The 27,894-nt window shown below is 43.5% G+C and overlaps 2 protein-coding genes across 2 annotated transcripts; one reads left to right on the top strand and one right to left on the bottom strand.

Annotated features, from left to right (window-relative positions):
• Positions 1-11,831: 11,831 nt before the first annotated feature.
• On the bottom strand, positions 11,832-16,450 carry LOC110490166 (alpha-N-acetylgalactosaminidase). Its single transcript, XM_021563389.2, has 9 exons — positions 16,296-16,450; positions 15,714-15,870; positions 15,160-15,300; positions 14,652-14,863; positions 14,360-14,454; positions 13,571-13,732; positions 12,973-13,170; positions 12,591-12,731; positions 11,832-12,403 (listed from the first exon to the last, which is right to left on the bottom strand). The coding sequence occupies exons 2-9, from the start codon at positions 15,866-15,868 to the stop codon at positions 12,179-12,181; spliced, it is 1,329 nt and encodes a 442-aa protein (XP_021419064.1). The 5' UTR covers positions 15,869-15,870; positions 16,296-16,450; the 3' UTR covers positions 11,832-12,178.
• A 6,420-nt stretch (positions 16,451-22,870) lies between these two features.
• LOC110490160 lies at positions 22,871-25,950 on the top strand. Its single transcript, XM_021563376.2, has 2 exons — positions 22,871-23,307; positions 24,123-25,950. The coding sequence occupies exons 1-2, from the start codon at positions 23,289-23,291 to the stop codon at positions 25,634-25,636; spliced, it is 1,533 nt and encodes a 510-aa protein (XP_021419051.2). The 5' UTR covers positions 22,871-23,288; the 3' UTR covers positions 25,637-25,950.
• Positions 25,951-27,894: the final 1,944 nt, after the last annotated feature.

Here is a 27,894-nt window from a genome sequence, read left to right as displayed (position 1 = left end):
GCAACAGTTTCCCTTGTGTATCAAGAATGGTCCACCACCCAAAGGACATCAAGCTAACTTGACAACTGTGGTAAGCATTCAAGTCAACATTAGCCACCCTGTGGAATGCTTTCGACACCTTGTATTTATTGTGGATCCACATTATGGATCCCTATAGCTGCTGCCAAGGCAATATTACAGGGTTCCAGCAACATTAAGGCAGTTATATAAAATACAAAATATGACATCACATTTCATGAAACTTTTCACAACACATTAAGTGTGTGCCCTCAGGCCACTACCCTACTACCACAAATCTACAATGCAAAATCCATGTAGAGTCCATGCCCAGATGAATTGAGGCTGTTCCGAGGTCAAAAGAGGGTGCAACGCAATATGAGGAAGGTGTTCCTAATGTTTTGTACACTCAATGTAGATACATACAGTACCAGTAAAAAATTTGGACACACCTTCTCATTCAAAGATTCTTCGTTATTTTTACTCTATTGTAATGACATCAAAACTATTAAATAAAACTAATGGAATCCTATTGTGACCAAAAAAGTGTTAAACATCAAAATATATTTATATTTGAGAATCTTCAAATTAGCCACCCTTTTCCTTGATGACAGCTTTGCACACTCTTAGCATTCTCTCAACCAGCTTCATGAGGAATTATTTTTCAACAGTCTTGAATGAGTTCCCACATATGCTGAGCACTTGGCTGCTTTTCCTTCACTCTGCGGTCCAACTCATCCCAAACCATCTCAATTGGGTTGAGGTCAGGTGATTGTGGAGGCCAGGTCATCTGATGCAGCACTCCATCACCCTCCTTGGTCAAATAGCCCTTACACAGTCTGGAGGTGTGTTTTGGGTCATTTTCCTGTTGAAAAATAAATGATTGTCCTACTAAGCACAAACCAGATGTGATGGCATATTGCTGCATAATGCTGTGGTAGCCATACTGGTTAAGACTGCCTTGAATTCTAAATAAATCACAGACAGTGTCACCAGCAAAGCACCTCCTCCTCCATGCTTCATTGTGGGAACCACACATCCATTCACCTACTCACAAAGACCCGGCGGTTGGAACCAAAAATCTCAAATTTAGCCTCATCAGACCAAAGGACAGATTTCCACCGGTCTAATGTCCATTGCCCGTGTTTCTTGGCCCAACCAAGTCTCTTCTTATTATTGGTGTCCTTTAGTAGTGGTTTCTTTGCAGAAATTTGACCATGAAGGCCTGATTCACACAGTCTCCCCTGAACAGTTAATGATGAGATGTGTCTGTTACTTGAGCTCTCTGAAGCATTTATTTGGGCTGCAATATGAGGTGCAGTTAACTCTAAAGAACGTATCCTCTGCAGCAGAGGTATCTCTGGGTCTTCCTTTCCTGTGGGGTTAATCATGGAAGCCAGTTACATCATAGCGCTTGATGGTTTAAGCGATTGCACTTGAAGAAACTTTCAAAGTTCTTGAAATTTTCCAGATTGACTGAACTTCATGTCTTAAAGTAATGATGGACTGTCATTTCTTTCTTTGAGCGTTTCTTGCCATAATATGTATGTACTATCTTCTGTATACCACCACTACCTTGTCACAACACAACTGATTGGCTCAAACGCATTAAGAAAGAAAGAAATTGCACAAATTAACTTTTGACAAGGCACACCTGTTAATTGAAATGCCTTCCAGGTGACTACCCCATTAAGCTTTTCGAGAGAATGCCAAGAGTGTGCAAAGCTGTCATCGTACCAATGGCTACTTTGAATAATCTGAAATATAAAATATGTTTTGATTTGTTTAACACTTTCTTGGTTACTACATGATTCCATATGTGTTATTTCATAGTTTTGATGTCTTCACTATTTTCGTACAATGTAGAAAATAGTCAAAGTAACGAAAAACTCTTGAATGAGTATGTGTGTCCGAACTTTTGACTGGTACTGTACCTACAATGTATTTGCGAAGCATTGCAAAGTATGAAGTGATTGATAAGGTAAAAAAAAATGGTTTTATACACGCAGTTGGTATATAGGAAAGCCCCCGTAGAAGCTGACCACTGAACATTTCTACTAAACAAGGGGATGATTGTGGTATTGAAGCTAGGTGGAGCATGAAGCGTACAATATTGCGGGTGGCAGCAGTGCAGCACTGCACGTCCTCTGGACTAATAGGCCTCGCACCCCCTCTCCCCAAAAGTCTACCCCCGGACTCTGTACACAAAAGTACGCCCACTACTCTGACCTAGGACACACTAGCCCAGAAACCATAAGTGTACAATCTGATTGTCTGGTCATCATCAAAATTATTTTTTGCTCCAGTTCTTTCTGATTCCTTATTGTGTCACATCACCTTACTTCCTGGTCATGGTAATTCAGTGTGAAACCTCGAAGCCGCAACTATCAGCCCTTCATGTCCACACCCTTCCTTCATTGCCAGCTGGAACCTGAGGTCCCAGTCTCAGTCTGACGGTGGATGACATAATACAGTAACTTCAAGGTCTGTTCCATAGCTGTACTTTAACTTCCGAGCACCATATCAACGTACTGCATGTACTCCTGTGAGCCTACAAAGTCATTTTATGAATGGTTGAATGTTTGAATGGTGAAATGCTGCAATTACTTCCACTTCTTTAGATCCAATCGTTATTTTGTCATGTCATTCCTAAGAGCATAATAATAACCAGATAAGAGACAAAACTAAAATGTGCACTGCTTGTTACCTTGCTCTATGCTGCATTGCTATTGTGATCTATGCTGCTTTGCTAGTATAGGCCACCCAGCAAACATAACCCCATTGGCCCTTTGTGAGTGGGCATGGTGGGGGCTGGCCAACCCATTATTATGCTCTTAGGGATGACGTGACAAAATAACGATTGGATCTAAAGAAGTGGAAGCAATTGCAGCATTTCACCATTCAAACATTCAACCATTCATTAATTTACTTTGTAGGCTCACAGGAGTACATGGTGGGCATGGGCTAGCCCACAGCAATCCCACATTTGCCCAACAGTGGGCTCCTACGATCACAACAATCCCATACCCGCCCGACATGGGTTAGCCCACACCAATCCCCCATCAGGCCAACATGGGCTAGCCTACACCAGCCCAACACAGGCTAATCCATGCTTTTGTTACTTCTAGGTTAGACTACTGCAATGCTCTACTTTCCGGCTACCCGGATAAAGCACTAAATTAATTTCAGTTAGTGCTAAATACGGCTGCTAGAATCCTGACTAGAACCCAAAAATTTGATCATATTACTCCAGTGCTAGCCTCCCTACACTGGCTTCCTGTCAAGGCAAGGGCTGATTTCAAGGTTTTACTGCTAACCTACAAAGCATTACATGGGCTTGCTCCTACCTATCTCTCTGATTTGGTCCTGCCGTACATACCTACACGTACGCTACGGTCACAAGACCCAGGCCTCCTAATTGTCCCTAGAATTTCTAAGCAAACAGCTGGAGGCAGGGCTTTCTCCTATAGAGCTCCATTGTTATGGAATGGTCTGCCTACCCATGTGAGAGACGCAAACTCGGTCTCAACCTTTAAGTCTTTACTGAAGACTCATATCTTCAGTGGGTCATATTGAGTGTAGTCTGGCCCAGGAGTGTGAAGGTGAACGGAAAGGCTCTGGAGCAACGAACTGCCCTTGCTGTCTCTGCCTGGCCGGTTCCCCTCTTTCCACTTAGATTCTCTGCCTCTAACCCTATTACAGGGGCTGAGTAACTGGCTTACTGGTGCTCTTTCATGCCGTCCCTAGGAGGGGTGCGTCACTTGAGTGGGTTGAGACACTGATGTGATCTTCCTGTCTGGGTTGGCGCCCCCCCTTGGGTTGTGCTGTGGCGGAGATCTTTGTGGGCTATACTCGGCCTTGTCTCAGGATGGTAAGTTGGTGGTTGAAGATATCCCTCTAGTGGTGTGGGGGCTGTGCTTTGGCAAAGTGGGTGGGGTTATATCCTTCCTGTTTGGCCCTGTCCGGGGGTATCATCGGATGGGGCCACAGTGTCTCCTGACCCCTCCTGTCTCAGCCTCCAGTATTTATGCTGCAGTAGTTTATGTGTCGGGGGACCAGGGTCAGTTTGTTATATCTGGAGTACTTCTCCTGTCCTTTCTGGTGTCCTGTGTGAATTTAAGTATGCTCTCTCTAATTCTCTCTTTCTCTCTTTCTTTCTCTCTCTCGGAGGACCTGAGCCCTAGGACCATGCCTCAGGACTACCTGGCATGATGACTCCTTGCTCTCCCCAGTCCACCTGGCCGTGCTGCTGCTCCAGTTTCAACTGTTCTGCCTGTGATTATGATTATTTGACCATGCAGGTAATTTATGAACATTTGAACATCTTGGCCATGTTCTGTTATAATCTCCACCCGGCACAGCCAGAAGAGGACTGGCCATCCCACATAGCCGGGTTCCTCTCTAGATTTCTTCCTAGGCCTTTCTAGGGAGTTTTTCCTAGCCACCGTGCTTCTACACCTGCATTGCTTGCTGTTTGGGGTTTTAGGCTGGGTTTCTGTACAGCACTTTGAGATATCAGCTAATGTATGAAGGGCTATATAAATACATTTGATTTGATTTTGATTTGCTAGCCCACACCAGCCAAACAAGGCCAGCCCACATCAACGAACGTTCACCCCAGTCCCGGTTTTTGTGCGCTCTGGAGCAGGTTTCCATCAAATTCTCTCTGTACTTTGCTCCGTTCATCTTTCCCTTGATCCTGACTAGTCTCCCAGTCCCTGCCGCTGAAAAACATCCCCACGGCATGCTGCCACCACCATGCTTCACCATAGGGATGGTGCCAGGTTTCCTCCAGACGTGATGCTTGGCACTCAGGCCAAAGATTTCAATCTTGGTTTCATCAGACCATAAAATTTAGGTGCCTTTTGGCAAATTCCAAACGGGCTATCATGCGCCATTTACTGAGGAGTGGCTTCTGTTTGGCCACTCTACCATAAAGGCCTGATTGGTGGAGTGCTGCAGAGATGGTTGTCCTTCTGGAAAGTTTTCCCATCTCCAAAGAGGACCCCTGGAGCTCTGTCAGAGTGACCATCGGATTCTTGGTCACCTCCCTGACCAAGGCCCTTCTCCCCCGATTGCTCAGTTTGGCCGGGTGGCCAGCTGTAGGAATCTTGGCGGAGTCTTGGTGGTTCCAAACTTATTCCATTTAAGAATGATGGAGGCCACTGTGTTCTTGGGGACCTTCAATGCTGAAGACATTTTTTGGTACCCTTCGCCAGATCTGTGCCTCGACACAATCCTGTCCCGGAGATCTACAGACAATTCCTTCGACCTCATGGCTTGGTTTTTGTTCTGAATGCACTGTCAACTGTGGGACCTTATATCGACAGGTGTGTGTCTTTCCAAATCATGCCCAATCAATTGAATTTACCACAGGTGGACTCCAATTAAGTTGTAGAAACATCTCAAGGATTAACGATGGAAACAGGATGCACCTGAGCTCAATTTCGAGTCTCATAGCAAAGGTATGTATATAAGGTATATCTGTATAAGGTATAAGGTATTTCTGTTTTTTATTTTTAATAAATTTGCAAACATTTCCAGAAAACTGTTTTACTTCATCATTATGGGGTATTGTGTGTAGATTGTTGAGAATAAAATATTGAATTAATTTTAGAATAAGGCTGTAGCATAACAAAATGTGGAAAAAGTAAAGGGGTCTGAATACTTCCCGAATGCAATGTATATACACTGAGTGTACAGAACATTAAGGACACCTGCTCTTTCCCATGACATAGACTGACCAGGTGAATCAGGTGAAAACCATGATCCCTTATTGATGTCACCAGTTAAATCCACATTATCTACAGTGATTGAAGGGGAGGAGATATGATAAAGAAGTCTAGGGGTATGAATACATTCCAAATGTACTATAAATACGTACATATTATGTAAAACAATATATGTAGGATAGCAACAACCAATGTTTGCAGCCTACATGGGCCAATATTTCAGCCCACATTGGACCCACATCGTGCCAATGTGGACATGTTTGCCTAGTGCACTCTATGCCGCCTGATCTACATGATGCTGCTTTGCTGGCATGTGCTATGTTACTTTGCTAGCATGCTACTGTATGCCCTGCTTTGTTAGCATGCTCTAGGCTAGGGTTACCAAGCAGGTTCTGTGTGGTTTGATTTTCTAGCCTGCTGCTCTCTGAGCTGGTTACTGGCAGGTGGCTCTGACTTTGACCTACTCTCTCCTGCCAGAAGGCAGCTGACAGGCTGGCCCTCTGCCACCAAGGGACTTAAGCTGCTGCAACGTGCAGCCGGCCATGTATACGCCTGGGCACAAGCCCAGGGATTAGGATTGGCTGGGGTGTGAAAAAGAGGGGGGTGGGTGGGGTGGAGTGGTGCGAGGGTTAACCAAGCCTGTCCTCACAGGTCAAGAGCAGCCACTGCTGGGCAAACCCAGAGACCCATTCATAAAAACAGAGAACACTTACTAGACTGTATGCTGATGTGTATATGATCAACTACTTCCTCTAATCACTGCCACTGCCAGCAGCTCAATGATATCCAGGCCACCCACAGAGTGACGTCCTGCTTCACCAGAGGTTAAATGTAATGGAGTTATTACATGGTATTTATTGTGGCTGTGTGATTGAGTTGGGTCCACCTAAGCGGGAGGACTGTATTGTGTGTTGCAATTGGTTATATAATGGTTCATTTAAGGTTGTTAGTTGGTTTGGTTGTACGTGCCGGCAGTCGGGTCCAGAGTGTCAATCTGCGTCACTGGATCCCATTTGCAGTGGCTCTAGTGCCAGGACAGGGTGGCACCAGTGCCACCAGGCCTGGTCATAATGGTGAGGGACCCGGAGTCTTGGCAAGCATTTGTCACAAAATAGGAACCAGAAATTCCACAACACCTCCAGTGTGACGTCAATATCTAAACACGACAGTGTAAATGCCAACAACCAGGCCACAAGAACAGCTTCTGTCAACTTTTTATTTTAAAGGAGAGTGGTAGTGGAAATCTACTCTCCTTAGGTATTTGTATTGTTTTATTGACAGGGATAGACTTGAATGTAGGCCAAGAGGAGACAGATATGAGGGGAAACAGTGTAGAAGAGCAGTGGGGTCAGTATTAGATCCCATGTAAGCCTACGTGAAACTGTATGTTAGTTGTATGTCAGCCCCACAACACTGGGTTCTAGGAAAGCAAGCGTGAGATTCTTTCATCTTGCTGGTACTATTTTTTCATAGTGAGTGTGACCCATGGCCCCATCCCTGGCACATCCCTACCCTGCCCTCAGACAGTGGTCAGTGGGGTGAGAGAGCAGAGGGGATGGAAGGTGCGGAGGCCGTATTATGGGCAGTAAGTCATAATGATGGGCTGGATTAGTGCCGATGCGAAGATCACCCAGGTTAATCTCCCGCGAGAAGTTTTGGGATCAGAATACAGTGATCCAGTAATCAGTATTCAAGCCCAAAGCGCACACAGAGGCAGAAAGCATTAGAGCAGCCATACAATGCATGAGCACTAAAACAAATAGCTGCACTAAAACAAATAGCATTGCACTAACACAATGTCCTTCTCATAAAAGGCACCTGGGTTTGGGTCTAGTCTCCTCATCGATTTTGCTTTTCCAACTTCCCGTTGACCAAGCAACACTGCGCCCTATAGGACGTTCTCTGTACTACAACCTCAAAGGATACATGCACTGACCTGGGTTTTCAATTGGATATGCTCTATGGATCTCTTCAGAAAAATAACTTGAGATCACACAGTTGGAAGACCTTTTCCCTCATGTATGTAATCTGTGGAATTTGGTTCCATGCAGGTCTTAGCCCAGCATCTTGCGGGGTGGGAGGGTAGCCTAGTGGTTAGAGCGTTGGACTAGTAACCGTAAAGGTTGCAAGTTTGTAATCCCCGAGCTGCCAGGGTACAAATATGTTAGTTCTGCTACTAAACAGGCAGTTAACCCACTGTTCCTAGGCCGTCATTGAAAATAAGAATTTGTTCTTAACTGACTTGCCTAGTAAAATAAATCTTCAGAAATATTGTAAACCACGTGAGAGGAGAAGTTTAATTCACAATAGAGAGCGCTGTACAGATTATTGTCTTTGGCTTATATTAAACTTGAATGTAGGCCAAGAGGAAACAGGGTAGAAGAGCAGTGGGGTCAAGCTACAAGAGATTATACATTTGAATGCTTTGGGGTTTTAGGGATGCGCTCTACCCTGGCATTTTTATTTCCCCTAGGGAAAATTCCCTTATAGAAAGCACCCACTCTTCTAAACTACTTAAGGCTGTCATGTAGCACATGCACACACACTCACAGGTACACACGGGGCACACATAAACACACCCACGCACCCCTTTTCAGTGACCCCAGCTTAAACAGCAGCAGGTTTACCTAGCAGCCTGTACGAATTCCATTTAAAAAAAACAGAACGTTTAAGAAACACCTGAATCCTATTTGCAGAACAGTCTCCAGGTTTATTTGAACAGATGACTTCACTTCAGAGGCCATACATAAAAGCAGGCCAGGACGCCACAATAGGGCAGAGAACCGCCGAGGTGTCAGATATCTGTGGGAAGAAGCAGCCGGACAAGAAGATGGGGTGGAGATGTGAGGAGACAACTAGACTGGCTCATCTCTCTTCAAATTATATATGTGGTTTCTAGTCTGACTCAGCTGCTTTGGAAGACTAGGCTATATTTGAAAAGTGCAAAATGACTCGTCTGTGATTGTAGGTGCTATGATGTGGGTGTTTACATCAGGTGCTGTGTTGTGGCTAGAAAATGGAGGTTGGGATAGCGGGCTATTTTTGTATATCTTTTCCACCATGTCAGCCATCATTGTGATGTGACTGTGAGCTGCTCCAGCTCTATCAGTCACTCTCACTTTTCAACCACTCCTCTCTTAACGGGCATGGCCTATTTCATCCACCTGCAGCTCCCTGAGGATGAAACAGACAGAGGAAAGAAAGAGAGGCTTTTCTTCAAAAGAAGCAGTGTGAGGGAGGCAGGATAAAGCCGTCTCCTCACAGCAATGCAACAGGTGAGGATGGTGGAGGGAGTGAGAGAGAAAGTGGGAGAAAGAGTAAGAGAGAAATAGAGAGGAGAGAGAGAGAGTCAGAGGAAGAAAGAGAGACAGTGTCTACGTGAGTACAGTCAGGGATACATTTCTCAATACCAGCCTGTCTCGCTCGCCACAATTCTCTCTCTCTCTCTACACTAGCCTAATGAGACAGGGTAACAATGGGGCAAGTGTTGGATTTCTGAGACGAGATTCCGGACATCGGAAGAGTGCGGAGCGGTTTGATTCCCACATGAGCCCTAATCAGACACATGACAAACATCACCAGTGTCATTGTGTGTGTGTGTGTGTGTGTGTGTGTGTGTGTGTGTGTGTGTGTGTGTGTGTGTGTGTGTGTGTGTGTGTGTGTGTGTGTGTGCGCGTGCGTGCGTGCGTGCGTGCATGGCTGAGCATGTGTATGTGTGTATGGTGTATCATTGCTTCCCTTGATGACATTTACAATACAGCATTTCGGAAACATTGAACTCAGATGAACAGATGACACCAAATACAATGGGTACCTCAAAGTCAAAGTCGACCACAGAGTTTGTGGAGCAGCTGCCCTTGCCAAGCTCCGATGGGTTCCGCAACAGAATGACAATCGGCCCCTTCATCTGTTCGCTGTCATAGATGGAGCAGGAGGGACCAGCCCATTTCTCCAAAACAAAGCAGTTCACATAGTCCCCTACCGCATATTATGCTCACTCTTTCCATCCTATATCAGCAAAACACATGATCTAATTCTGAATCCAAAAGCTTGTGAATGCAGCACTGTAATTGTTGCATGTGTCTCTTGTACGTGAGCCCATTTTGTTGGCCACGTGACCACTGGATGACGCAATTTAGAGTTCTCCTTCTTTGTGGTTTTAATTCATGTCCACAAGGCCCTCAAAGATCTAATACTGCTGTGCGACAGGCTGATAACTGTATATGAGAACTGAGCATCCATAGAGCCCACATCACAGGGCTGCATAGGAACACCTATGTGACATCCTCTATGAGACATGGGCACCGCATGCTTCCTGTTTTACGACACAATAAAGACCGGGCTGAGCACTGGGGATGCGTGGGGCACTGGGGATGCGGGAGACGATGTCCTACTGGGAGGCATCTGCTGTGTGACCTGGCTGTTGTGACTTTCTTCCAAGTTCAGGAGGATTTCTGTGGTAATGTATGGAGGACAGTATAAGAGTTCAGGAGGATTTCTGTGGTAATGTATGGAGGACAGTATAAGAGTTCAGGAGGATTTCTGTGGTAATGTATGGAGGACAGTATAAGAGTTCAGGAGGATTTCTGTGGTAATGTATGGAGGACTGTATAAGAGTTCAGGAGGATTTCTGTGGAGGAATGGAGGGTAAATCGAGGAAAATATGGAGGTAAAACATAGAGTAGACCTACAAACTTGCCACAACATGCTAAGATCTGAGCTCTGGTTGGCTAGTTTGCCTCTTCCTCCTGCCACCTCTCCCGTTCACCATTATTGCAGACCTGGAAGTTACTGAAATTAACAAAAAAATGAGGCACAAGAATTCTGTTACAAATTAGGATTAAGGTTACGGCTAGGTTCAGGCTTAGTTAGGGTATGGGTGAAGTGGTTAAATTGCTTATTACTGCCCAAAAACACGGCTTGCCTCTAGAATTTAGGATAACGTCTGTGATAATGTATGGAGGACAGTTTGAAGGCCCTATCTGAGATTTGGACTGCAGTGTAGCACAGCCAACACATAAACCTGCTAATTTCAGTGTCATATAGACAGAGTGGAACATAACGACATGGCATGAGACACACTCATGCACCCACAGTGAAACATTTTGTTCTGCTTACTGTATGGGCACATGGAAAATAACATACACAGAAATACACGGACAAAGCACTGTGGACAGAGATGCTCTGTACCAGGAGAGGATGTCAGGACTCCTGCCAGCCTTGATGGTCCCTCCTTACACGTTCGCCGAAACAGAGGGAGGCCAGAGGAAGGAAAGAAGAGGACCATTTGGAAGAGAGAGGAACAGGCTAAACTGTTTTTGTATGTGGACTGGAGATGAGTAAGGATGTGTGATGTTTTGGTATAACATGTCTTTGTGTGAGAGCCTCAGAGGTATAGATAAGTTAATTGGTGTCACTTGTATAACATGTGCATATGTTCACGTGATTTGATGTGCAGATTTGATCATGTTTAATCAAACCCATCTCAGAGGGGTGGCCCTTCCTCTTCTGGCTGTACTGGGCAGATGTGTGTGTGTGCATGTGTGCCACCTTCACAGAACTGACATAAGGCATACCTACCTAGAGGTTATACCAACAACAAGACACACCGTATCGCTTATCCAGAAGCCCTATCAGACCGGCATTGACTGGGAAGCAATCTCATCTCTCCATACTGACACATCACCAGCAGTTTATCCCATCACCAAATAAACATGCCTGGCCTAATCTGGAGCACAACATCTAATTTCCTTGTGCAACCTAATCTACTGTGATATAGCCATGCTGGTGTTTCAAGGGTGAAGGAAACCCACTAATGGTTGTTGTGGACATCTGTCTACACTGCCACTCAGTGGTGGAAAGGGGGAATAACTGCTATGGGCACACTTCCTCTTTTGACACAGATCCAAACCATATGCACTATTGCATGACTGAAAGTGCAAACATTGAAGTCTTAAATGGCATGTTTTGTTCATCTTCTTACTCTATGCAGTCTCAATTCTGCACCTTATTGCACCACTTTTTTATTATTATTATTTTTTTTAAACATAGGCAAGATATGAACCGCTCCTTCCCGTTAGAATAAAGTCACACAACAAAATACAAAATCTACTTTTTATAAATGTTCAAACATTACACATGGTTTAATCTCTCGTGGGCAGACACACATAACATAAAATGTTGCAGACAGAGACGGTGATGAAGCTGCCGACCTGTTTCCGCCACTGGTTCTAGTATCTTTTCTCTTTCGGCTACCCCAAGACCTTAGCCAAGTAGCTGGCGCACGATTTAAGTTCTGGGTTGCCAAGATTACATATGGGTTAAAACACAACAGCGCAAAAAAAATATCCATATTCTTCCTGATTCAAATATCTTTGATTGGATCTGGATTTATGGAGGACTTCTTAAAACAACAGATTCGCCCTCCTGCTTGCTTACTTCACGTCCCCTCAGAGCAGACTAGGAGGCACAACCCTCGGCTTGTGGAAGCGGAGCGAGGAGGACATCCTGTATTTCTGTCGGAAGTAGGGGTATCTACCATCATCCTGCGGATGCTCGTAGTGCATTTTGGGATAGACGTACCACATGACGACTCCTGAGGGGTTGATGGAGACGGTGAACTCTGTGGCGGCAGACAGTCCACTCAATGTTTTCCCAGTGAATACGTCATAAGCCTGAAAGATATAGAAGAGTACAAATTAAGAGGTACAATACTGTGTCACTTACAAAAACACAGCTCAAACTTCCACTTCCCTCAACAGGAATAGAATACAGTCATCATACGCTGGAGGAAATAGAGTCATCATGCGCTACAAAGTGGTTGGAGAGAACTAGGAATGGAACCAGGAAAGAGGAGCACACCTCGTAGCTGCCTGCTGTGTAGTTTAACTTGGCCAGGGAGGTGTGGTAGCGATAGGGCATGTCCTGGCGACGGCTGAGGAACACCAGAGCACTGGCTGACTGGGAGAGGGGCCGCCAGTACACTTCAATCTGACTCCTCTCCTGAAAAAAAGAGAGTGACATACAGACAAAGAAAAGGAGAGTAAACAGTGAATTTGGTGCAGAGACCGTGGTCTAGTAGTAATGCTCCCTGTCAGTCACATACTCCACTCCCAATTGGAGACCAGGGTTCAATCCACTTCCTACTGTTCTCCTACTTGCCTGTCTCCCAACTGTCTGAATGAAGTGAATTTCATACTGCCGGAATCATAAACTAATGTGTAATTTTGTCATTGAGGGTCACCTGTAGCAAGCGTCTTCCCTGGACGCCCATCGGGTCCTGGTTGATGGCGATGGCGGCACCGTTCTGCAGGATGGCCCTGGCCTCACTGCTTAGGGTTCGAAGGTTGTTGGACATAATGAGAGGTGCAGCCATGATCGCCCAAAGAGCCATCTGAGAGCGTGATTGGTCCACACTGAGGCCAAAGTTTCCTATGATCAGCTGGGAGAGAAAAATTATAAATATGTAAGGTTAATGACTTGTAAAACAATACTGATGGTGGAACAAATAACATATTAAATAAATAAAACAATGTGAGCGAGAGTGACTCCTAGTCCCTTCCAAATGCAGGAACAAGGTGAATATTGACAAGAGAGGTGGACAGGGTAAGAGTGACACGTAGCAATACCACGACACTCAGCAAGTAATGTATACAGGCTTCAATAAATGTAAGATACAGACCAAAGTAAATGTGAAATAGGGTGAAAACCCTACCAATTCAATTCTGAGGAGAGTACAGTATTAGACATGAACAGAGAGGAGAGCACAGAAAGAAGGACAGAGGGATTGGTGTAAGTAAGGGACAGACAATGGTCGGACATAGGAAAGATAGCAGACAGACCATGTCAGGATCGTTCCAGCGTCCAGGGCCGGCTTCAGGCTGCAGTATCTCCTGGTTGTCAAAGAACCAGTCTGTAATGTCTTGTACACTGTCCCACGAGTCCTGAATGTCATCATAGTTACGCCACAGGTTACAGATTTCCCCCAGCAGAGTGTAATTCACCTGAAGAACAAAAGAGATATGGACTGTATGAGTGTTTGTGAGCAATACAAATGTATTTACATACACCTTGATTAGTTTCCAAAAGGGTACAAATGTTATGAAGATATTAGATTTGATACTGTTGCCTGCCTGTCTTTGGAAGACATCCTGATTCTTCAGGGGGAAAAAAACAATCATCAAACACCTCTGATCAAGAATGATCTGAGTGATGGATCAAACGTGAAGGAGCAACAGTTTCTCATTTAACTACAGCAGTGCTGTCACGGAATACCTGTAACTATGCAAAAGTAGCTCATGCGAGAAAAAAACCCGAATATAATCAGTGAAAATATGACAATGAATGAAGCATTATTCAAAGAGAAGGGTCATCCATTACCTTTTCCTCCAAGACATAATTGTTATTGTAAAACTAAAAATCTTTGCAACACATTCACTAACCCTTATTTTTGTTTTGATCTCCTTCTGTATTTTATTATTTTCATGACAGCACAGTAGGAACCAAAGGCTAGGGAGACAGAGAGGAAGAGGACAGACAATCCGCCGAGCCAGGGCTCAAACCCGTCGCCAGGGGGCATGCGTGGTCCCTTATTTCTGTTATTGTGTCACCGGTAGCATAATGAAACATACACTGGGAGGGAGTCCACCCCGATAGGCTGGCCAACTACAGGAGTAGCCAATTGGACGGCCTGTTGCATTCAAAGCCTTGGACATGAGAGGGTAACCTGTATGACAGAAGAACATAGTACGCGTCAATAGAAATCCACACTATCCCCCTCTGAGTCTATTTCCCTCTACCCTCTCTTGCACCCATCTCTTTAAATACTACCATGCCAGTCTACCCAAAGGACCACCAATGGTGATACACTCTATATAGTAACTCCCAATGTACAGTTACAGTTCCCCCTCAAGATTCACTCACCCTTCTGTTGCTCCTCTTCATTGGAGTAACAGCCATCCAACTTCAGGAAGTCCACACCCCAACTAGCGAACGTCTGGGCATCAGTATCAATCTTGTCCAGCGTGGTGCCAGGGTACCCTCCACAGGTGTGTGTGCCCAGGTCCCCATAGATGCCCAGCTTCAGGCCGCGGTCATGGAGGTACCTCGCCAGCTTGGCAATGCCCCCAGGGAACCTGGGGTTAGAGAGATGGCAGTGAAGTCTTGGGTCTCATACCTAATATTGTCCTTTTATAATGTTGTAGTAGATAAGACCTTAAACTCAAGTCAATATACTTTATTAACCCATGCTAAGGTATTCATTACAAGCAGCACAGTTACAGTACACCAGATTTACAGTCTTTAATTAAGGTTGAATGGGAAGAAGAGGAACTGCAAAGATGGAGAGGGTAAGGAAGAGGTAGAAGGCCAGGAAATAAGGAAGAAAGTCAAAGATGCAGAGAGTTAGGAGAAGGGTCAGAGAGAGGCTAACCTTTGTGGGTCGGGCTGCAGCCGTCCATCTTTATCCCGGAGCATGGAGGACCAACAGTCATCTATCATGACATGATCATATCCCATCTCTTTCCACCCATCCTCAGCCAGTCTGTCTGCCATGTCTCTGAAGAGATTCTCACTGTAGGGAGATATTAATTTATTCATATTCATGCCATTATATTATTTGATGTAAAATGTCCAGCATCCTATTAATATCAGTCACTATGAGAAGAAAATTAATCTACAAGTAACCCAGGCCTATATACACCTAAATAGTCTCGTCTACCAACTTGGTCACTATCTGTCGAGTTATACTCTATTGGCCAGTTTATCGGACACAGATTAAGCCTAGTTATAGACAAAAAATGATGTTCAAAAGAGATTCTCGATTGAAAGTGCTTATTAGTCCAAGACTAATCTTAATCTGTATACAGGGAAGCTACCTGATATGCGGTTGCAATTAGCCTGGGGATGAGGTTAATAGCTCTACAATAGGAGTGACTGCAGAGTCAGTCTGTAAAACTGCACATAAATATGTCTACCATTATGTACCTGATGCAGTTCTTGGGATCATTCTCACAGTCGATATTACAGCGAAAACGCTCCCAGGACATCCATCCCATGGGTGGGGTCCTCATCAAACCATTGTCCAAAGCAGAGGTAGCTGAGGTTAATGCCAGGAGGGAAATCACTGGCAACAGCTTCATCTCTGAGGAGAAATAGTGATATGCAAAGCAACTGTAAGGTTTATCCTAGATGTTTATATTTAGGTCGCAGAACAAACTCTGCAAAACAAACAACAAATTGTATTGCCCAGCAAAGATAAACTGAAAGCACCACCCAGATTTGATGCACGGATCATATTTGTGGTGTCTACAATACTGATCTTGGTGTCTATAATGCTGATCTTGGTTAACTGGGAAAGTGAAAAAACTGTTTAGCCAGAAAGCACTTTGCCCTGAGTCTGCACATGGGTTGTTTATTACATACCATAATAACAGATTATGAAGCCTGCAAGATTCTGGTCAATCAAGAACCAGATCAACAACAATAGAAGCAGTAAAAGGAAATAAGTCCTTTTTCAATAATGTTGTATTACAAATGATATTACAAAACTAAATTGGGGTACTATACCTGCTCAACGTTTCACTTTTGCAGTCAGTAAACCCACTTTATTGGTGCAAATTCCTCACTGTCGCTACTTTCTTTCTATTTTCTCTTGCTGGTCTCTATTTCCTGTACGCAGAGCCTTGGTCATGTGACTTATCTCTGTCACATGGTAACCAGAGGTGGAGGGATTGCTGGCTACTAGTTTAGCAGCACACAGCAATTGAACTAAGAATGCTGCTTCACACATTTTTTGCAGGATCATGACTGAAACATGAGTGATTCTAATCACACCATATAATTCAATGGGCTTTATTGGCATGGGAAACACATTTTTACATTTCCAAAGCAAGTGAAATACAGTAGATAAAGCAAAAGTGAAATAAATAAAATATTAACAGTAAACATTACACTCACAAAAGTATCAGAAGAACAGAGACATTTCAAATATCATAGTATGGCTATGCACAGTTATAACGATGTGCAAATAGTTACAGTACAAAAGGGAAAATAAATAAACATAATGTAAATATGGGTTGTATTTACAATGGTGTTCTTTCTTCACTGGTTGCCCTTTTCTTTTGGCAACAGGTCACAAATCTTGCTGCTGTGATGGCAAACTGTGGTATTTCACCCAATACATTTGGGAGTTTATCAAAATTGGATTTGTTTTCAAATTCTTTGTGGGTCTTTGTAATCTGAGGGAAATATGAGTCTCTGATATGGTCATACATTTGGCAGGAGGTTTGGAAGGGCAGCTTAGTTTCCACCTCATTTTGTGTGCACATAGCCTGTCTTCTCTTGAGAGCCTTGTCTGCCTACGGCGGCCTCTCTCAATAGCAAGGCTATGCTCACTGAGCATGTATATAGTCAAAGCTTTCCTTCATTTTGGGTCAGTCACAGTGGTCAGGTATTCTGCTCTATTCTCTCTCTATTTAGGGCCAAATAGCATTCCAGTTTGCGCTGTCTTTTTGTAAATTCCTTCCAATTTGTCAAGTATGTATATTTTTGTTTTCTCATGATTTGGTTGGGTCTAAATGTGTTTCTGTTGCTGTCCTGGTGCTCTGTGGGGTCTGTTTGTGTTTGTGAACAGAGCTCCAGGACCAGCTTTCTTAGGGGATTCTTCTCTAAGTTAATCTCTCTGTAGGTCATGGCTTTGTTATTAAAGGTTTGGGAATCACTTCATTTTAGGTGGTTGTAGAATTTAACAGCTCTTTTCTGGATTTGGATCATTAGTGGGTATCGACATAATTCTGCTCTGTGTGCATTATTTGGTGTTTTACGTTGTACAGGGAGGATGTTTTTGCAGATTTCTGCATGCCGTCTCAATTTAGTGTTTGTGAATTCTTGGTTGGTGAGTGGACCCTTGACTTCACAACCATAAAGGGCAATGGGTTCTATAACTGATTCAAGATCATTTATGGGGTTCTCTCTAATGTTAAACAAAGTGGCGGGTCATTTTTGACCCTTAAGAGTAGATTACTACTGAAATAGACAGGCCTAAATGGGCTGTCAACTGAGCCAGAAATTCCCCCCAAAAATGCCTCAAAAAAGAGCATCTTTAGCATAAATGTAGCGTATATAAATAATTAGCCTAAATGTAATAGTGCAGCCTAGGTTGTGTATTGGCTACAGCCTCATGTCCACACCGATGCTGACATGGAGGCAACAGAAAATATAGCCAAACAGACTTTTAATTACATAAATATCGGTTAAACGCCAGTTATGTTTGACAGCTATACTGTAGGATAATTAACATTAAATCACTATGAATGACCTATAGGTTCTAGGGTAGACCCAATATGGCATATAAAAAAAAACATTGGGATGGTGATGAAAAAGGTTAGTCTTGAGCCCTGCTAACATTGGCCATAAAGTTTAAGTCAAAGGAACGCGAGAGAGCGGTGAGGACAGACAGGAACCGATTAACTCCATTACTGACTATCAATTTATAATACTAGCATAATTAAACTCCCTTGATGTACTGGATTCATGATGGATCTCCTCTCTTTCATTTCCATCTTGCTCCATAGGGATGGATGACTGGGACATCAGGCAGCAGCCAAACTTTCATTTCCTTTTTTGTTTTATTAAAGCCAAAAATGATACTGTTGGGGCTTTTCGATTTTGTACTCCAGTTGATAATACAATTCTCTTCATCAGTTTACTAAGAACAGGCAGCAAACTGATTGGGCAGCTTTTAGACATTGGAATTAGTTTAGCTTCCTTTCACAACTGTGGACAAACACACTCCTTTTGGCTTTGGTTAAAGATACAGCAAATAGGGAGAGGGGGGCAATACAGTCTGCTACCATTCTCTATAGTTTCCCATCAAGGTTGTCTATTCCTGGTGGCTGATTGTTATTAATGATAACAATAGCCTACCACCTCTCCCACATGGACTTGACCAAAATCAAAACAGCAATCCTTCCCTTTCATTATGAGGGTTCACTTTTCAATGTTGTCATTTCACTTGAGTTTTTCTACTTTACTCTTGAAAGTCATTGAAATAATTGGCAATATCAGAAGGTTTTGTTATAAATGAACCATCAACTTCAATGAACATTGGAGCTTAAATTGGGTTTTCTGCCCTTGATATAATTTAAGGTACTCCAAAGTATTTTTCCATTTGTTTATGTCATTTATCTTGGCTTACAAATACCCCCAGTGCTGCATCTGGATTCCCTTCCTCATACACATTAGACCAACATTAATGATTTGCATCTTCAACAAAGACATTTTGTAAAATCTCTTATAAATTACTTTAGGCCCACCCTTTGGCTTTTCTTGTTATTGCCACAATGTTATGGTCACTACAGCCAATGGGAACTGGTCCAAATACTGACTTAACACTTGACAGCCTATAGTAGCACCCCAAAACAAAAGGCTTTAGATGAGGCAGGTGAACTTGCAACCACAACACTTCAACAGAAGGTCCTCTAAGCATTACAGGAATATGTATCTTAACATATACAGCAAGACCTCCCCATAAGAATTATTGTCTTTCCTGTATATGTTATGTCCTTGTATTGCTTCTGCTATATAAAATGAATTAAGAAAGTTTCAGAGATGGCCATTGTGTGAATGTTATCCAATGTTAGCAAGTTATTGATTTCATTAACCTTATTTCTAAAGCTACATATATTAATATGGATTATTCTTAGCCCTTAGGTAGCTCGCCAAAAAAACAAACATTGTTGAGCTTATAGAGTCAGTCAATCAGGGACTTGGTGTCAGTTGGTGTGTGTGATGTGCTGAAGCTACTGACCCAGAAGTTTGGCTGTCACTCCTCCAAGGCTTTTGAGAGGGAAGGTGGACAATGAGGTAGCAGTTGTAAGCAATGTCCTCATGATCTCGGGCAACTTTCATAGCTGGGATAAGTTCTTTCTGCACATCTGAATTGAGGAAGATGGTTCCTCTCAACTTCTTGCATCTCTCCAGAACAACCATCTTGTCCTTGAACCTGACAACTAGTGGCCTGGGTCTGTCACCTGGGCTGGTTACAGGTTTTCCAGACCTGTGGAGAGTCTGGTAACAGTGTTATTCCCCCTGGATTGTCCCTCTAGACAAGTCTGTAATAATGATTCACAGTGGTGCTGATGTCATCTTGCTGCAAGTCTCTTTCAGGACATGCACCTCGTCCTGGGAGAATTCTGAACTGTTCTTAGGTCTTGGACCTATCTGATCAGATCATCCATTATTTTGTAAGTTGAGCCCAGCAGTATTTGGACAAAGATAAGTACGATCCCAGGTCAACACACAGACAATGTTTAATAAGAGTTCAGATTCGCTTTACTTGAGGCCTCATGGTTTTACAAAAATTCAGCACACAAACGGCCCACACAAACACTCAGTCCTATAATTAAATCCTGGCTGCTGCTAAGGTAGAACAAAAATGGGCACCGCCACCGTGCATTGTCCATCCATTGGGTGTCCACCTGTATATATATATATATATTTAGGGGGTAGATTGCCCGTCACATTACTCCGTCATTGGTACATGCTGCCTCGCCACTGGCACAAAGACCAGAGCAGGGGTGAGGGGCCAGCATTCTCTCTGTAGCACTTAATCTTCATTCACTCAGTTCAGGAAAGACCGTCTGGGCTTTGTGCATCGTAACACTCTTCATTCGGCTCTGTCCTCCATCGCCCCTCTAGGTGACAGCATGGCTCTCGGTAATAATGGTTGTTCTCAACATCAGAAGAAGGGCTGAAGTGAGCTGGGAGCACCTTTTTGTACAGGGAACATGGCTCGTTGAGGGCATTAGGCTCAGGTGTGTAAATTAGGGGTGTGCCGATCCCCATGGAGACCAGCCAAATGGGAGGACACTACAATTAGGAGACACACACAACCAAGGAAAGCACAGGCTAAAATAATGCATGCCAATAAATATAGTAGATGTAGAATAAAGATCTCTGCAAACTCAAAATAAATAAACACAAAATGGTCCGGTCTCCAGTTAGGGGGAAACAAGGGCGAGCAACACGTGACAGCTATTTTCCTGTTGCTGTAACAATTGTTTGTAGACATATTTTTGTTGATTTAAAACATCACTCACCTGTGATAGCGAAGCACAGTCCCCTCTATTACTCCAACCTTCTTTAACTTTGGGCGGCATGATGGTAGTAACGTAGACTAACACTGGTACTCCACGCAATTCCAGCCAGCACAGCTCGCAGGGCCGATGGAAACAGCAACAAACAGCAGGGATTCAAACAGCCACAAGTCTGGGACTATCCACGGTAGCGGGCTGTGTTCAAACTGTCAAGGAAACATGGCTAGCTTGATAGCTAGCAGCTAGGCTAGCTGCTTCACCAAGCATCAGCTCTTCAGACTTTATGGTATGGCAGTGTCCTGGGAAAGAGAATCGTTTTTTTCAAGGAAAAACCTTTTCAGAAACATTCAAAACAGCAAACTGAGCTCTCTCTTGTTCCGCGTTCAGCATGCGTTGCACTCTGATGAAGTCTGCACTGTCTCCTCACTGTCTAGCCAACTGGAATCAATTGAGAACAGCACTTTATTCTTGCTGTAGGCCTGTTTTTTTTACAGGTTGTTAGTAGCTGTCTGTATCTTCTTACAGACTGCCACAGATGGGTAAGGCTTAATTTGCTTTTCTTACTAATTTTCATTCAGGTATGAAACAACTGTGAGAGAGAGAGATGCTTTAGCCACATATTGCTGATACTTATGTTGCTTCTATCAATACAGAGGTAATATCACATCGGGCTGAGCACAGGCCTAGGTACTTATGCTCTGATCATGGCAGCAGCGAAAGCCATGAAGACTGTGGAAGTGATTATTGCATGGCAATTTTCTGGACTGGTTACACTGTTGGGCTTCCTAGTACTTAGATGGTCTTTTTATCCATCTCATGTGGCATTACCTTTGGAACTGGAGCTATGTTACTGGTCACGAGAACAAGAGTCGGATCAGCTGTAGAGAGGGGTTTAACTGGTCTGGTAAATTGCAATGGGGATCCAGAATAGGGGGAGCAGTACTAGAATCTACTTTGATGACAGTGGGACCAAAAGGGCTTTGTGTCATGGGACTGATTCTCAGCTTCTCCTTCCTTCCCTTGAGACGGCAAATAAAGAGGCCAACGACAACTACTCAGATTGGACTGTTGCTGTTATTCATGGCTGTGACATTCATGACTATGCATATAGGAGTTTGGCTGGCAGTGGCACTGCTGGGGGTATCCTGCCTTCCATTCCTTTAGCAGGCATTTTTCTGTTACCTACAGCTGGTCATCTGACCTTTTTGGCAGAGATTATCTTGGGGAAACCAAGTACAGGTGCAGGGAATTGAGCCCTGTGTGGACAGTTGACGGTTTGGCAGGATTCCTGTTCGGACTGAGTTCCTAAGGAAGGCAGTCACCCTCAGTTTTAAACAGCCATGACACACGGGTTCATACTGCAGTGATGCTAGTTGGGGCAGTTGGCTCTGTTCTGGGGGCAGTTTCAGTTACCTCCATGGAGGCAGACAGCTGGCTGGGTGAGTATATATCTTATGATGGTTGTGGTGCTCAACAACATATAGGTGGATATGTCACTGGTCGGCCATGAAGGAGACTCATCCCTTGGGAGCGATAGGTTTGCTGATGGGCATGGCTGGGGCATCGGGGGTGTCTCTAGAAGCAGTTGTTATGGTCGTAGGGAAACAACATTCATAGATGGGACTTGGGCTGGCAGTTTTTGGGTCAATGATTGCCACCATTTTGGGAGACCTAACAGTGACATTGAGCAAAGTAATTACAGCTCTGGTGCGAACGCTAGCCTTGCCAATACTAGAGTTTGCTTGGATGAGGAGAACATAGTCAGCTGCCTTGGCTTTAGTGGCATTCGGGGCTATGGTGCTGGGAGCAGCAGAACTACTAACAACTGAACTGGGGTCAGCTGGGTGGACTGGAAATATACTGTTTACAACCATCCATATTGGATGTCACTGGATGTCACTCTGATCATGGTCCCTGAAAAACTATTTCTGAGTCTAATTGGTCAAAATGTACTCATACAATGACAAATATTTTGTCATTTGAGCTGCCTTCTTTTATTCAAACCCATTTAGACAACTGCAAGGGCACTTGAACTCTATTACACTTACGAAAGAAAGCCATTGATGAATAAAGATGAATACATTACTACTATATCTTTATCTTATTTTACCTTCACACACCAGTAGGGTGTGGATGAATGACAGGACAGGGACAGGGAGGAGTCATGGCAGATGCCAGATAAAGGAAGAACATCGATGCTCATGTGAGTGTTGATAGTAATTTGATGTAGTAGAGATCCTGGAGATTAATATGAACAGAATGATGGGAGAATTTGTGGAACAGTTAGTGGGTATATCCTGTTCCAGCCAGTCTCTCAGATAGGGAGCAGAGGAGTACTTCACCTGTATCACACACAGACAGAGCTAGAGTCTCACCTGAGGCAAAGGGCTGGTGGAGAGGCTGCACTGTAATCGCTGGAAGAAGAGGGAACTCATCTACTGTACGCCGAGCTTCCTGTATCATCATGGTTCCATCAACGCTGAGTAAGTTGTCTGCATTTTACTGAACCTTTAATTTCATATAATGGGGGTGGTGGTGAAGGATTTCCCTATGCTGTTTAAGGTAGTGTGCAACAACCTTTTCACATGAGGCAAATAGTTTGATAGGTGGTTTTGAGTTGACATGTTTGCCATTAAGTACTGCACCTCGCAATATGTAAATTATTCTATTTATCAATGAGATGGAAACTCTTGTTTTGTCTTGACATACATGTGCAGACAGCACACTGTGAATAATGTTGACCATGCACTTATTTTGTGACATCTTATAGCAAACAAGTATTGGAGAACAACTTTGCTGCTTCAGAGAGAAGTCATTGGGACATATGCAGTATATTCAGTAAAGTGCTTGAACATTAGCTAAATCCTAGTATTGTAAGTGTTGGAACCATGTGAGCAATGTGAACAACGTTTACAGTAAATATCATGGCACCATGCATGGCAGTTCTGCTGGTTAAACCTGATCAGCAAGTCTGTTGACAGTCACTTGCTACAGGCACTTCACGGTTGAAGTGACAAATGGTGGTTTCATTCAGTTGCATGGTACAATACAAATACATAGGCCTACAGTATAAATACTGTCAATACTGTAAGTACAATAGAAGAATATGATTCATGTACTCAAATTGCCAACAACTTAACAATTAAACATCAGGGATGATTGGATCTCTTTACTTACTTTTTCATCAATATTTACTTATTACACATCTTCAGGCAATATAGAGAAACTATATCACAAAACTGTTATACCACATCCAGTGTTTTTGTCAGTGACCCTCCCTTTTCCTGCTTTGTTTCAGAGGCCAGGAGCCCCATGTTGGAAGCAGTTCTGGGCTTTGTCCTGGGAGTGGTGGGAGGCTGTGTGCTGGGGGCCACTGAGGAGCCAGTGAATGAGGCTATGTCAGTGATGACCTCAGGGGCCCTGCTTAAGCATGTGTCTGACGGCGTCCAGACTGTGGGGCCCTTGGGGCTGGGTACCCTCCTGGGAGCAACGGCACTAACCACAGTCATGACTTCAATGGTGGCTGGGGTCATATTCGCAGCGGCTATGGCTTCCGTATTGCTGGGTGCCAGGAGCAGTGGTGGTGGAGCATCCCAGGCAGAATCTGTGGTTGTGTGGATCGCAGTTGGACTGGCTGGCGCTTTCGGGACCACAGCCAGTGGAGCAACACTTGGAGTCATCATTGAGGCAGTCGTGGTGGGCTCAGGGATGGTGGGACTTCTCTGGGCACTGAGCATATTCACCCTGCTCAAACCTGCTTTGCACTTCCTTCTCAAGTTCATATGGAGACAAGAAGAGTCCTGTGTCCGCCTGGGACAGAGCGCTCTGGAGGCCAGGGAGAGAGAGCTGAGAGAGATGGAGTTGAGGGAGGTGAAGAGGAGAGACAGAGTGACAGTGGAGATTGAGCAGGGGATTGTCACATTGGACAAGGAAGGACAGAGGACAGAGGGCCTGGAGCATAGAGCAAAGTGGGAGGCACAGCGCAGAGAGAGAAATGAGATGGAGAGAAAGAGGAGAGAATGGATGGAGGAGGTAAATGAGCAAAAGACCATTCAAGAGCAGATCAACAAAGTGGTGGTGAAATACGTGGATTTCCTGGCGTTTTCAGGGATACCCATGACTATGACCGCCATGGTCACAGCAGGATTTGGAGTGTTTGGATTCGGGGACTACCGGTTTGTGTTTGTGGTCCTTTTAGCTTTGGTCCTGTTCATGTCCTTCATTTTCATGAAATCATCAAATTTTTACTTCTGGATGTTCGCAGGGTGTATGGGAATGTTTGCCACGTTTGCCATAGCAGTGCTCACTGTGCACGCACGTCAGGAAGTGGTGTCGGATTCTATCAAAATGCGCAGGGTTGGTCAGGATATATCAAGAGCGAACATTAGCACCCAGATGAACCACAGATCTTCTCTAGAGGCCTTGGGCGCAGGATTCTTTGTGTCAAAGCTATGTCAGCTAGGCTTAGGGGCCACCATAGGAGGCCCTTTGGGCAGGGGGGAAGATAAGGGGAAGGTTATAGTAGGATCAGCTGGGTTGGCAGTGGTCATTCTGATAGTAGTGAGTGTCTCTTCCCCTGTAGTGCTGGGAGCGGGAGGGACCTCAGGGGCACTGTTAGGGGTGGTAGGGGCAGCAGGGGTGTCTGTTGGGGCCACCGCATCAGTGGCAGTGGGGTGGTCCACATGGGCAGGTACGATAGGGACTACAGCAGGGATGGTTTTAGGAGCGTTGGGGATGGGTAAGTGGCACTTTGTCAACATTGGATTGCAGATGCCGGTGGCTTATATCTTTTCTATGGCCGATCTTTTTTGATAGAGCATCCAACAGGAGAATGAGATATGATTTTGTGGCTTTGTGGTATGTGTTGCAATCATGAGCAATGCAGTATAACCTGTTTCATGCCAGCACTCCCACTTGTCTCGATAAGCTAATCAAACAACCGATCAAAAAGTCATGCTCAGGCATTTTTCTTTATTTTTATGAAATGCTTATTGTCAAGCAAAACTTATACCATTTCATTTCATCATAGATTGTAATGATTCATTAATTTGTTAACGTTTTAATTGACTGTAAGTGAAAATAGAGAAATGCCTCTTAATAAATGTCATTTTCAGATGAAAAAGTAATTACACTTCTCAAATAGCCTACTGAAGTGAAACATTGTTAGTTGTAGTCTAAGTAATCAAATGCACTTATAGCTACAGTAACAGAACCATTCTATTGAGAAGCAGAAGGGAAAACACCAGCTGTATGTCTATACTTCACGAAAGTACAGAGATAAACTCCTCCATCACACACTGGTTCTTCAGATGGGTTCCCTCTGGCTCAATGCTGGACCTGGCAGAGACGTACTTCTCTCCAGACTCCCAGGTAGAGTGGGGTAAAGTAACAGTGCTGCTTGTACTGTAAGTCCTATCAGGAATAAGTATAGACTGGCTGTCCTGTTGTTCTCCGGAGACACCCTTCCCATCCATTGTCCAACTCACAGTGACCTGATCAGGGTAGAAGTTGTTGATCAGACACAGCAGCGTGGCCTGACCACGAGTTCTGGTCAGGTCCTTACCAGTTGGGACACTGACCTGAGCGGCGGCTGTGGCATGACCTGTGGAAAATATATTAATGAATAAATGGAAATGCAAAGCATCAGCATCTGGTAATATACTACATTATGGTAATTAAACAAATATTTAAAACAATTCTCTTGGAATAAAAAAGGTTAGATATTATACAACCTGAAAATCAAACTAGCAAGTGTTTAATCCTTAAGAGTCGATTAATGTACATAATAAAAAATCCCCATCAAAAATCTGTTTAATCTAGAGATATGTTTTTGCTTGGGCTGCATCTCAATCCACCGCATCCGCCTATGTTGGCCTTCCTCATCTGCAGTGGAAAGTGGCAGAGCTACAGTACAGCGCTGTTTGTCAGACCAGGAGACCTCCCGAAAATCAGTCTTCTCATGGAAACATTTGTAGCATCTGAACGCTTTAACCACTCGTTGGAATGGGGAGACTCCCACGAACACACTGGTGTTCTCCATTTTGCTCTGTCGACCCCCACTAGTGTCACAGAACTCGTCTGAAAGTAACGCGGGACCGGATAAAAGAAAGAGTTAAATATGTGTCCAAATACAGTATATATACCTGTATATATATTTCCTGAGCTTTCTTATATCTTCTAGATATAGGACAGACACTTCAAAACCTTATTCCTTATTATTTATTTTTTGTTTTGCCATTATTCTATGCATTTCTATGAGCTATAGTAGTAAAGGCCAAATTCTATATTTGATCAGACATTTAAAATATTTGATACCTACAGGGGTCCTAAAATTCAATATCAAATAACTAAATGATCCATGGTATGACCATCTAAAAACAATTCCATATGTTACCTTAGTAGAACCCCCCCACCCCCTCCCCCCTTAGTATTTTCATAGCCTCCAGCATAAACAGATTGAAATATGTATAAATGCAGATAGACAATATGAATATATCTATTCTTGATTTACATAATAACATATATTTTGTACATTTGTAAAATACAATATAATTAACAAAAATATTGGTAACACTTTATTATAATAACTATCATGAATAAACGTGTAAACATTTATAAGCATTCTAAGCCTTCCATTCCATAATAATTTAGAACATTTATCATAATTTTTAAAGCATTTATAAGCATTTATGAAGGCTTCATGAAATGTTATAATATGATAGGATGAAATGATGTGTTACCAAAACATTAGATTTATGAAATTGATTAAATAAAGAAAATCATTAAACAGCGTACACAACTGCAGTGTTTTGATGGATCCATTCCAATTCAGGAGCATAGAGGCCAATGTCAAAATGAAAATGTATCTGAAAGAATAATACACTCTTGTTTTTAATTCAAATAGTTGTTTGTTACAGTAAAATATATGTTCACAATTACACCATGAAGGTTCCACGTACAATAATAACAGAAATGTCTATAAACAATATAGTCTATTTATTAGAAACATTGTAGAATTATTTGCAACTTACTCTTAACGTTCAGTTTGGTCGTTTGCCACAACATGTACC

The sequence above is a fragment of the Oncorhynchus mykiss genome, chromosome 2 (genome assembly GCF_013265735.2).
Source record: "Oncorhynchus mykiss isolate Arlee chromosome 2, USDA_OmykA_1.1, whole genome shotgun sequence".
Classification (NCBI taxonomy): domain Eukaryota; kingdom Metazoa; phylum Chordata; class Actinopteri; order Salmoniformes; family Salmonidae; genus Oncorhynchus; species Oncorhynchus mykiss.
Note: the sequence above shows the minus strand (reverse complement) of the source record. Positions and strands in the feature narration are given on the sequence as shown.